General features: G+C 38.7%; 1 protein-coding gene across 4 annotated transcripts; it reads left to right on the top strand.

Moving 5' to 3' along the window:
- Positions 1-1,124: 1,124 nt before the first annotated feature.
- LOC104214060 (serine/threonine-protein kinase SAPK1) lies at positions 1,125-9,795 on the top strand. 4 transcript variants are annotated; one of them, XM_009763664.2, is made up of 9 exons: positions 1,125-1,411; positions 1,547-1,621; positions 2,368-2,469; positions 8,078-8,131; positions 8,219-8,311; positions 8,395-8,487; positions 8,578-8,682; positions 9,019-9,117; positions 9,377-9,795. In XM_009763664.2, the coding sequence occupies exons 1-9, from the start codon at positions 1,292-1,294 to the stop codon at positions 9,650-9,652; spliced, it is 1,017 nt and encodes a 338-aa protein (XP_009761966.1). In that variant the 5' UTR covers positions 1,125-1,291; the 3' UTR covers positions 9,653-9,795. The 4 variants fall into 4 exon arrangements, with proteins under 4 accessions (XP_009761966.1, XP_009761967.1, XP_070028346.1 ...); XM_009763665.2 differs by lacking the exon at positions 9,019-9,117 and having other exon boundaries at positions 1,128-1,411; XM_070172245.1 differs by lacking the exons at positions 1,125-1,411; positions 1,547-1,621 and adding an exon at positions 2,973-3,788 and having other exon boundaries at positions 2,378-2,469.
- The last annotated feature ends 760 nt before the right edge of the window (positions 9,796-10,555 follow it).

Here is a 10,555-nt window from a genome sequence, read left to right as displayed (position 1 = left end):
TTGTTTAAATCACTAATCAACATTTGCAATGTATTCAAAACATCGCCTGAATTTAAAAATGATGGCAGATACTCTACCTTTTCATTTCAGGATAATTCTTTAGTCTACAGTTGCACCTATGTAAGTCCCCTTTCCTGCCTCCAAACCAAAATATGCAATGACACCTCAGAAATAGGGGCTGAGCCACAAGTTTGCTACGGGTTCATTAGAACTTAATAATTTTAACCCAAATTCTATATTTATATTAAAAAATTTATTTAATATGTATAAATAATTTAAACTGTTTTTCTCTAATATTCAAAACCCGTAAACTCAAAATACTAACCCCGCCTCTGTTTAAAACCTCCATCCAAAATTGTCTTCCTTTTGTCCCATGCAATTGCATCATGTTAACCATCAATTTTATTAATCTTGATAGCAGCTTGTGCAACAAAACCCTGATCGAGCAATTGGATTATTAGGAATGCTTTTTAAAACTCTTTTGTGTTGGTTTGTGCTAACACCAAATCCAAATGACCCACCAAAATCAAAAGCGCATCAGACGAAAAAGAAGCACAACAATTAAGGACCCGTTTGTCCATAAGTTTTTTTTTTTTTTGATTTTTAAATAAATTTTGTCCATAATATTTTGCAAGTTTTGGAAATTTTTAAAAAATGAGTTTTTCAAAAAACAAAAAGTGGTTTTGGTCACTTTTTCAAAAAAGAAACTTTTTTTTCACTTACAAAACTGTAATATTTTTTCAAGTAAAATATATATCTAATCATAATTTCAAATTTCAAAAATACTGGACTTTATAACGTAACTTCCAATATTATTTTATTAAAAAATTACAATTTTTATGTCCAAAGCCCTACGTTCATCCAATTTATTGACCTACCAAAATCACAATTAGTGGCAATTTTCCCGCAAACCTTACGGACAAGAAAGTTGTCTTGTCATCTACTACTGTATTCTATTCTTTGTTTCGTTATCAACTCTTACCACGTGTCTATCCTTATTCTTCCCTCTCTCTTTCAATTCAAGGTCCGAAACTCAAACCTTTAACCGCAGTAATAAAGTAAAAAACTTACAAAACACGCTTCTCTTTCTTGTCTTCTTCTTACCCACTGAGCTGATAGTGATAACAATAGTTAAATTTATGAAAACTTAACCTCTGAATATTTTGAACCTCTTTTCTCTTACCTTTGAATATTATCAATTCAGTACGTCAATATACGCAAGCCTTTGAGAAAATTTTTCTGAATTCTGAAGAATCTGAGATTAAACCCCTTTTCCCTTTTTTCCTTGATTATGGAGCGTTATGAGATAGTGAAGGAGTTGGGTTCTGGTAATTTTGGGGTAGCCAAGCTTGTTAGTGACAAGAAAACCAAAGAGCTTTTTGCTGTCAAGTTTATTGAAAGAGGCCACAAGGTTTTTTTTTCCCCACCTTAAATTTGACACCTTTACTTCATTATATATTTTGATTTTTCATTGAAGTAGTTGTTAATATATGTTCTTGGTGATGATCAAATGTTTTTGTTTTGGTTGACTATTTTGAGGTTGCAGATAGATGAACATGTGCAAAGGGAAATTATGAATCACAGATCATTGAAACATCCAAATATAGTCAGATTTAAAGAGGTGTGTATGCTCTCCTTCTTACTGTTAGAAAGAATCTTTCTTTTTTCTTTATTCTGTTATGCATTGATTCCTGTGGGGATTCTGAATATTGCTGCCATCGAGGCTTATTAAGGAAATCTTTTTAAGTTGTTTTCTTAGCCATGTGATCATGTTTCTTAAATGGCACCAACTCCTTTTCTTAATGATCAGAAGTGGTAATGAAATTTAATTATTGGAATAGATGATCTGGTTGGTAAATTGTTAATCGTAGTAACAAGATACTTAGAGCTTGTTTGGTACGAGGGATAAGGGATAATTAATCCCGGAATTAAATTTGAGATGAGTTTATCCCACATTTGGTTGGGATAAAATCGCGGTATGGGATTGTAGTGTTAATTTTTATCCCGTAGGGAAGGTGTGATAACAACCCCGGGATAATTAATCCCAGGATAATTATCCTGGGATAACTTATTTCCCAACCAAAGGACCTTGCTGCTCGCAATTAATTGCAATCTTCTGCATCTTATAGATTGAAACCAATGAACTTTTCCTTATAGTAGCTGGAATTGATGGTTTACAGATATTTTGTGTTTGGTGATTTAATCGTGGCAATTTGCAATTAATGGGATTACAATGATTGTTTCAGAGTCCTTGTGCTGGTTTAAAATAATAATCAAAGAAAGTAAATGATGTAGATGAAGTGGCAAGTAGACTCTTGAATTCTGTTTATAGTTTGCTTTTTATATGAATTGACTTAACTCTTATAGGTCTTGCTGACACCGACTCATCTAGCTATAGTAATGGAGTATGCTTCCGGAGGAGAACTCTTTGCGAGGATCTGTAATGCTGGAAAATTTAATGAAGATGAGGTAAGAATGATACTTGTACCACTTATTCAAAAAAAAAAAAGAAAGAAAGAAGAAGAATGACACTTCCTGGAACTGCAATTAGTCTTGGCTAGAACGAACGAACGAACAAACTGTATATTGCTCATACCTCTTTTAATTTTTAAAGTGTTGGTTTATGTTTAGTCAACACTGGCATGCCAATTGGAAAAGTTGGTGGAAAGAGTTGGTGTGGATACTAGGATACAAAGGTAGTTTGATGTCACCAGTGACATCAAGAGGAGGTCTTTACCTCTATAAATAGATGCACTCCCTCATTTGTAGAAACCATCCCAAAAATAATATAATACATTGTAGTGAGTAGAGAGTTAAGGGAGAAATTCTCTTAAGTGTAATTGGGAAATCTCCCCTTCCCTTTTTAATATTAAAAAGGCAACTGTTCTCTGGTGGACGTAGGATTATTTTGATCCGAACCACTTTAAATCTTGTGTTCTTTCTTTTACATTTCCGCTAACAATTGGTATCAGAGCGACATGATTCTTTAACGATCCAAGGAGGAAGAACAAGCAAAGATGAGTTCCATGAAGTTTGAAATTGATAGATTCAGTGGACGCAATAACTTCAATATCTGGAAGATCCAGATGATGGCGTTACTGCGGAGGGAAGGTTCAATCCATGCTATTGACGGAAAGTATCCTAAGGATATATCAGCTCCCGACAAGGAGAAGATTGAAGGGGATGCATTGAGTGCAATCCAACTATCCCTTGCACCTAACGTGCTTTGTGAAGTGAGTACGGGTACCGAAGAGACGGCCAAACAGTTATGGGAAAAGCTAGAAGGGCTATACCAAGACCGATCAGTGACAACAAGGATGTTGTTACAACGACGTCTTCACACATTTAAGATGGGGTCAGGTACTTCGTTACACGATCATTTAGATGCGTTCAATAAACTTGTCATGGACTTACAGATTGCAGGAATTGAAAAGGATGAGGAGACGCTTGCATGTGCTTTGCTATTTTCATTGACTTCAGGATATCGTGATATTGAGAATTCAATGATGTATAGCAAGGAGCCTATCAAGCTTGAGCAAGTGCGGCAGACACTTAACTCTAGTGATGTGCGGAGGCACATTGAAGGAGATAGAGATGACCAGGCAAGTGGGCTCTTTGTGAGAGGCCGGACTAGCCAACAGGGAAAGAGTAAATCAAAGCACAGATCAAAGTCTCGTGTGAACAAGAAGAATACAGAGTGTTGGGGTTGTGGCAAGAAGGGGCACTTTGAACGAGATTGCCCAATGTCAAAGTCCGAGGAAAAGGCGAGTGCATCTACAGTTGAACAGGTACATGATTTTGATAATGATTATGTACTAACAACATCATGTAATAATAATAGTAGTTATGGAAACAAATGGGTGTTAGACTCTGCTTGTACTCTGCATATGACGTTCCGAAAAGACTGGTTTAGCAGCTATGAGAAAAGTGGAGGAACCGTAGTAATGGGCAATAATGCAACTTGTGCAATAGTTGGCATTGGCTCAGTTCAGGTTCGCTGCCATGATGGAGTCGTGAGGACTATTACACAAGTCTGTCATGTTCCTGATCTGAAGAAGAATTTGATCTCCCTGAGTACTCTAGATGAACAAGGCTACGGGTACATGAGCGAAGCAGGAACTATAAAAGTGACAAAAGGTTCTTTAGTCATGCTGAAAGGCAAGCTGGAGAACGGCCTTTACACATTGGCCGGAAGCACCATTGTTGGCTCTGCAAATGCATCTACAGTGCAGTTATCTAATGATGACAAGGCAAGACTATGGCACATGAGACTGGGTCATATGAGCGCACGTGGACTGGAGATGTTGAGCAATCGTAAACTTTTGGAAGGTGAGAAGATCAGCACGCTTGACTTCTGTGAGCACTGCGTTCTAGGGAAGCAGAAGAAGGTCAGCTTCAGCACTGGCAAACACAAGACAAGAGGAGTGCTAGACTACATCCATTCAGATTTATGGGGTCCTTCTAAACTTCCATCGAAGGGCGGAAAGAGGTATCTTCTCATTTTTATTGATGATTTCTCACGAAAGGTTTGGGTGTATTTTTTGAAGGCAAAAAGTGATGCTTTTGAAGCATTTAAAGAGTGGAAGATTTTGGTTGAAAATCAAATGGAGCGGAAAATCAAGTATCTTCGCACAGACAATGGCTTGGAGTTTTGCAATGAAGAGTTTAATGAATTCTGCAAGGTTCATGGGATCTCAAGACATAGGACTGTCAGGCATACCCCACAGCAGAATGGAGTTGCCGAGAGAATGAACAGAACTCTTCTTGAAAAGGCTCGTTGTATGCTCCTACAAGCCAAAATGTCCAAAGTATTTTGGGCTGAAGCAGTTCACACTGCTGCTCATATTGTCAATCGATCTCCAGCATCGGCAATTGACTTTAAGACTCCGAATGAGGTATGGTCAGGTGAACCCTCTAACTATTCATACTTACGAGTATTTGGGTGTCCAGCTTATTATCACGTTAATGAAGGAAAGCTTGAACCAAGGGCTAAGAAGGCCATATTCGTAGGGTATGTGGATGGAGTAAAAGGGTACAAACTTTGGTGTTTGTCTTTACTCAAATTTATAGTTAGTAGAGATGTCACCTTCGATGAATCCTCTATACTTGATCCCCGTAAAGTTTCCGTGGAGTTTTCAGGAAACAAGAACAACGAGCAGGTGGAGCTTCCGGTGGAGCTTGCCAAGGAAAAGGATCAAGAGACTCAGGTTAAAGATGAGTCAGAAGATGTAGGCGTTGAAGAACTTGCTGTCAATGAACCATACACAATTGCGAAGGGGAGGGAGAAGAGGCAGACACGAGAACCGGAACGCCTTATAAATCAAGCAAACTTGATTGCATATGCGTTCGTAGCTGCACAAGAAGAGATTAAAGATCTGGAGCCCTCCTCGTATATTGAAGCAACTTCTTGCAAGGATGCCGCACAATGACGGTTAGCCATGACTGAAGAGATGGAGTCTCTTCACAAGAATCAGACATGGGTCTTAGTGAAAAGACAAAAAAGGAAGAGGACAGTTGGATGCAAGTGGGTCTACCGAAAGAAAGAGGGAATTCCTGAAGTGGAAGATGCTAGGTTCAAGGCGAGATTGGTTGCAAAAGGTTTCAGTCAGAAGGAGGGAATTGACTACAATGAGATTTTCTCTCCAGTCGTGAAGCATAGCTCAATTCGCGTGCTACTAGCATTGGTTGCCCAATTTGACTTGGAGCTTCAACAGCTTGATGTCAAAACTGCTTTCTTACACGGTGATCTAGAAGAGACAATCTATATGGATCAGCCTGAAGGTTTCCTAGCTGAGGGAAAAGAAGATCACGTATGCCAACTAAAGAAGTCTTTGTATGGTTTGAAGCAATCCCCTAGACAGTGGTACAAGAGGTTTGATGCATTCATGACTACACATGAATTCTCAAGGAGTGCATTTGATAGCTGTGTGTATCACAAGAAGATGTCTGGTAACTCAATGATTTATTTACTGTTGTATGTTGATGATATGCTTATTGCTGCTAACAACATTACAGAGATAAATGCTTTGAAGAAACTGTTGAGTAAGGAATTTGACATGAAGGATTTAGGAGCTGCAAAGAAAATCCTTGGTATGGAGATTTCAAGAGAAGACGGTGTTGTACATCTTTCTCAGAAGAGGTATATTGAAAGGGTTCTCAAGAGATTCAATATGCATACGTGCAAGCCTGTAAGTACACCATTAGCTCCTCATTTTAAACTTTCAGAGTTACAAATGCCTCAGTCCGAGGATGAGGTGGAGCATATGTCAAAGATTCCTTATGCCAGTGCAGTTGGTAGCATTATGTATGCTATGGTATGCACACGTCCAGATATTGCTCAATCTGTAAGTGTGGTAAGTAGATACATGTCCAGCCCAGGAAAGAGGCATTGGGAAGCTGTCAAGTGGATATTGAGATATCTCAAAGGAGCTTCTGGTGTTGGTCTGACCTTTCGAAAAAGTGGTGGAGGTATTTCAATTCTCGGTTATGTAGATTCTGACTATGCAGGAGATCTTGACAGAAGAAGGTCCACAACTGGATACATCTTTACCCTCGTTGGCAGTGCCGTTAGTTGGAAGTCGACTCTGCAGTCGATTGCCGCTTTGTCTACGACAGAAGCAGAATACATGGCAGCAGCGGAGGCGGTGAAGGAAGCTATCTGGTTGAAAGGTTTAGTAGCGGAATTGAGTTTGGTTCAGCTGGAATCAACTCTTAGATGTGATAGTCAGAGTGCTATTCATCTAATGAAAAATCAGAGATTTCATGAGCGCACTAAACACATTGATGTCAGATTTCATTTTATTCGAGATGTTATTGATGAGGGAACTATCAAGGTCGTGAAGGTTATCACAGACGATAATGCTGCAGACATGTTGACCAAGATAGTCCCGCTCGCTAAGTTTGCACACTGCAAGGACTTGGCGGGGGTGTGCATCAACTGATGCAACTCCGAAGAGAACAGTTGCTAGGTGGAGGTGGTATGTTCAACAATGGTTTGATTCTTCTTGTTTCTTACAACGGGGTTGCCCAGTAAGCTTAGAAGTTTTGGCCAGAGTTGTTCACACGCTCGAAACGCAAACCAAGGTGGAGATTGAAAATGTTGGTTTATGTTTAGTCAACAATGGCATGCCAATTGGAAGAGTTGGTGGAAAGAGTTGGTGTGGATGCTAGGAGGAAGCTTCCTCCTTTGATGTCACCCATGACATCAAGAGGAGGTAGTTTGATGTCACCAATGACATCAAGAGGAGGTCTTTACCTCTATAAATAGATGCACTCCTTCATTTGTAGAAACCATCCCAAAAATAATACAATACATTGTAGTGAGTAGAGAGTTAAGAGAGAAATTCTCTTAAGTGTAATTGGGAAATCTCCTCTTCCTTTGTTAATATTATAAAGGCAACTGTTCTCTGGTGGACGTAGGATTATTTTGATTCGAACCACGTTAAATCTTGTATTCTTTCTTTTACGTTTCCGCTAACAAATTTTATCTCCATTGTAATAAGTTCATGGTACTGTAGTGGTCTACTATATATGGCATTCATATGGTCCTTTGATGTGGGGTGGTCCGCTGGTAATATGCTTTTTACATTGTTAGAGGCAGAACATTAAAAGGCCTCAAATCATGGGTCCGTTAATGGGTAGCGAAAGTAGATTTTTAACTTCCAAGAATGCGTTCTTTTTTCTTCTTCTTTTATAACTGTGGTGTCCGGGCTAGCTTGCAGGCACCCCGACTAATCCCGCCTCGACTAGTATCTGTATGGGAAGAAATTACCTAGTATTTTTGCCTTTGCTGGGATCAGAACCTGAGACTTCATGGTTCTCAACCCACTTTATTGACCACTAGGCCACACCCGTGGATGCTTCCAAGAATGCCATCTTATAAGTTGACACCACGAAGTAATGTGCTTTAGGAAGTGTCACTTGCTATGTTATAAGTTCATTATTGTCATGTGTTTATGCAAAATGTCAAAGTTAAAGTACTAATTTCCTATTACAATGCTCACTGCAGTATTTCTGAGCAGGCTCTTTTCTAATTTAGTATCAGCTGAGTTTTTGCTTATGTTTACTTTTTACTCAGGCAAGGTTCTTCTTTCAACAATTGATATCAGGGGTTAGCTACTGCCATTTCATGGTACAGCATCAAATATTCTCATGCTGTGAACTTCATTAATTCAGTCCTCCTTGTCATTTAGTATATGTTTCTGGTATTTTATTGCAGCAAATTTGTCATAGAGATCTCAAATTGGAAAACACTTTACTCGACGGAAGTGCTGCACCACGGGTCAAAATATGTGATTTTGGGTACTCCAAGGTTACTGATCTTTTCTCAAGTCTTAATTCTTGCTGCTATTCAAGGTTTAAGCTCATATTCCTTAACTGCTAAACTTGTTGCAGTCAACTGTCTTTCATTCTCAACCTAAGTCCACTGTAGGGACGCCTGCATATGTAGCACCAGAGATCCTAACAAAGAAAGAATATGATGGGAAGGTGCTACTTCTTTCTTTTTTCCTTGCAGAAATTTTCCTTAACGTTTCTCGTGTATACTCATTTCTCTCCTTTTAATTTTTGGAACCATAGCTTGCAGATGTTTGGTCATGTGGAGTCACCTTATATGTAATGTTAGTTGGAGCTTATCCATTTCAAGATTCAAGTGATCCAAAAAACATTACAAAGACTATTGCTGTAAGTGATGGCAACATAATTAGATTTCTAGTGGATTACCCCGAATTTTGTTTATCAAATTACTGCATTAAATGAAGGGCAGCCTTGGTGTAACTCGTAAAGTTGTTGTAATGTGACCAGGAGGTCATGAGTTCGAGCCGTGGAAACGGTCTCTTGCAGAAATGCAGGGTAAGACCGCGTAAAATAGACCCTTGTGGTCCGACCCTTTCCCGGACCCCGAGCGAGAGCTTAGTGCACCGCCCTTAATTTACTCCATTAAATGGATCATTCTATTAATGCAAGTGTCCAGCATTGAGCAATTTACTGCAGCATTATGATTGGCTAGTTTCCGTGCAGCAAATACTCAGTGTCCGCTACTCAATTCCCGAACAAATCCAAATTTCCCACGAATGCCGCCATCTCTTATCCAGGATTTTTGTGGCAGACCCTGAAAAGGTAATAAATCATCAAGTCCTCTAACAAAGATGTGGATCATGGAAGAGTTCATGTATTATGTCCAGAAATTACCTCATTGTCTCAATATATTCTACTTAGACAAAAGGTTCAATCCCACCAAAGGCCCTCCCTTATTCTTCCTTCCATAAAATTGCATTCGCGTTTCATGATTAGTAAGAATACATAGTGCACCTCAGTATTGCGGATGTGCCTAAAGCATAATACAATATTGATGGTGATTTGCTGATTCTTTTTGTAGAGAATAACCATTCCGGAAATTACAAAGCATCCCTGGTTTTTGAAGAACTTGCCAGTGGAACTGATGGAAGGAGGAAGTTACCAGTGCGTCGATGTAAATAACCCCTCCCAAAGTATGGAAGAAGTTTTGGCAATAATACAAGAGGCTAGAGTTCCTTTGCAGGTATCAAAGGGTGGAACAAATTCTTTTTGGGGCAGTATGGAACTCGATGAATTAGATGAAGCTGATATTGACGATATAATTGAAAATAGTGGTGATTTTGTTGGTCAATTGTGATGTAAGTACACAATAATATAATTACCAAAAGGGTGAATGTGTAATGTGCTGTATTTTCCAGAATCGACTCTCAGAGTTCACCCTATAATTTGCTGATAGTTTGTATTTTTGACTTGGTAAAGAGTGTTTACTACTTTTTGAAACCATGGCCTTGTGGAATTTTAGGTAGTTCTCACACCCCTTGAAGTGCCGCGCGGCCCTTTTCCGGACCCTGCGTGAACGCGGGATGTTTCGTGCACCAGACTGCCCTTTCTTTTCCTCGACACTGGATAAGAATTACAACAACAAATCCAGTATAATCTCACAAGTGGGTCTGGGGTGGGTAGTGTGTGCGCAGACTTTATCCCACCTTGAGAAGGTAGAAAAGCTGTAAATGAAAATAACATAAGCAGTAACGACTAATATGTCGTAGAAGAGCAAAAAGAGAAGGTTTCAGAAACAGTGACTTCTGGAACTGAGATATATGGAGTAAAGCAATCTCTAAAACGAAAATAATAGTACTATAAATTGGTATTAGCAAGATTTCAACAATTTTCTCTAAATTTGCATTATATTAACATGAAAGTTAACCTGATCTAACTCAAGTGTTAAAGGTATGTACTATAAATTGGTGTTGGCAACAACGTTCAACAATTTTCTCTAAATTTGCATTATATTTTAATCTAACTCAACTGTTAGAAGGTCATATTTATTTTCTAGTTTTTAGAAGCTCACAAGGCGCCTCGAACTGTGAATTGTCTGAATTTGGAATTAGATGTTTTAATTTGTTTTTTTTTTGGCAATGTAGAGTTTTAGTGGCGAAATCTCTGACCTATATAAATAGCATTGTGTCCATTGAATATGCGAAGACAACATTGTTGTCGTACTAAATTTGTCCCATACAACGATTTTTCAACAATATTC

Source organism: Nicotiana sylvestris, chromosome 4 (genome assembly GCF_000393655.2).
Source record: "Nicotiana sylvestris chromosome 4, ASM39365v2, whole genome shotgun sequence".
Taxonomy (NCBI): Eukaryota; Viridiplantae; Streptophyta; class Magnoliopsida; order Solanales; family Solanaceae; genus Nicotiana; species Nicotiana sylvestris.
Note: the sequence above shows the minus strand (reverse complement) of the source record. Positions and strands in the feature narration are given on the sequence as shown.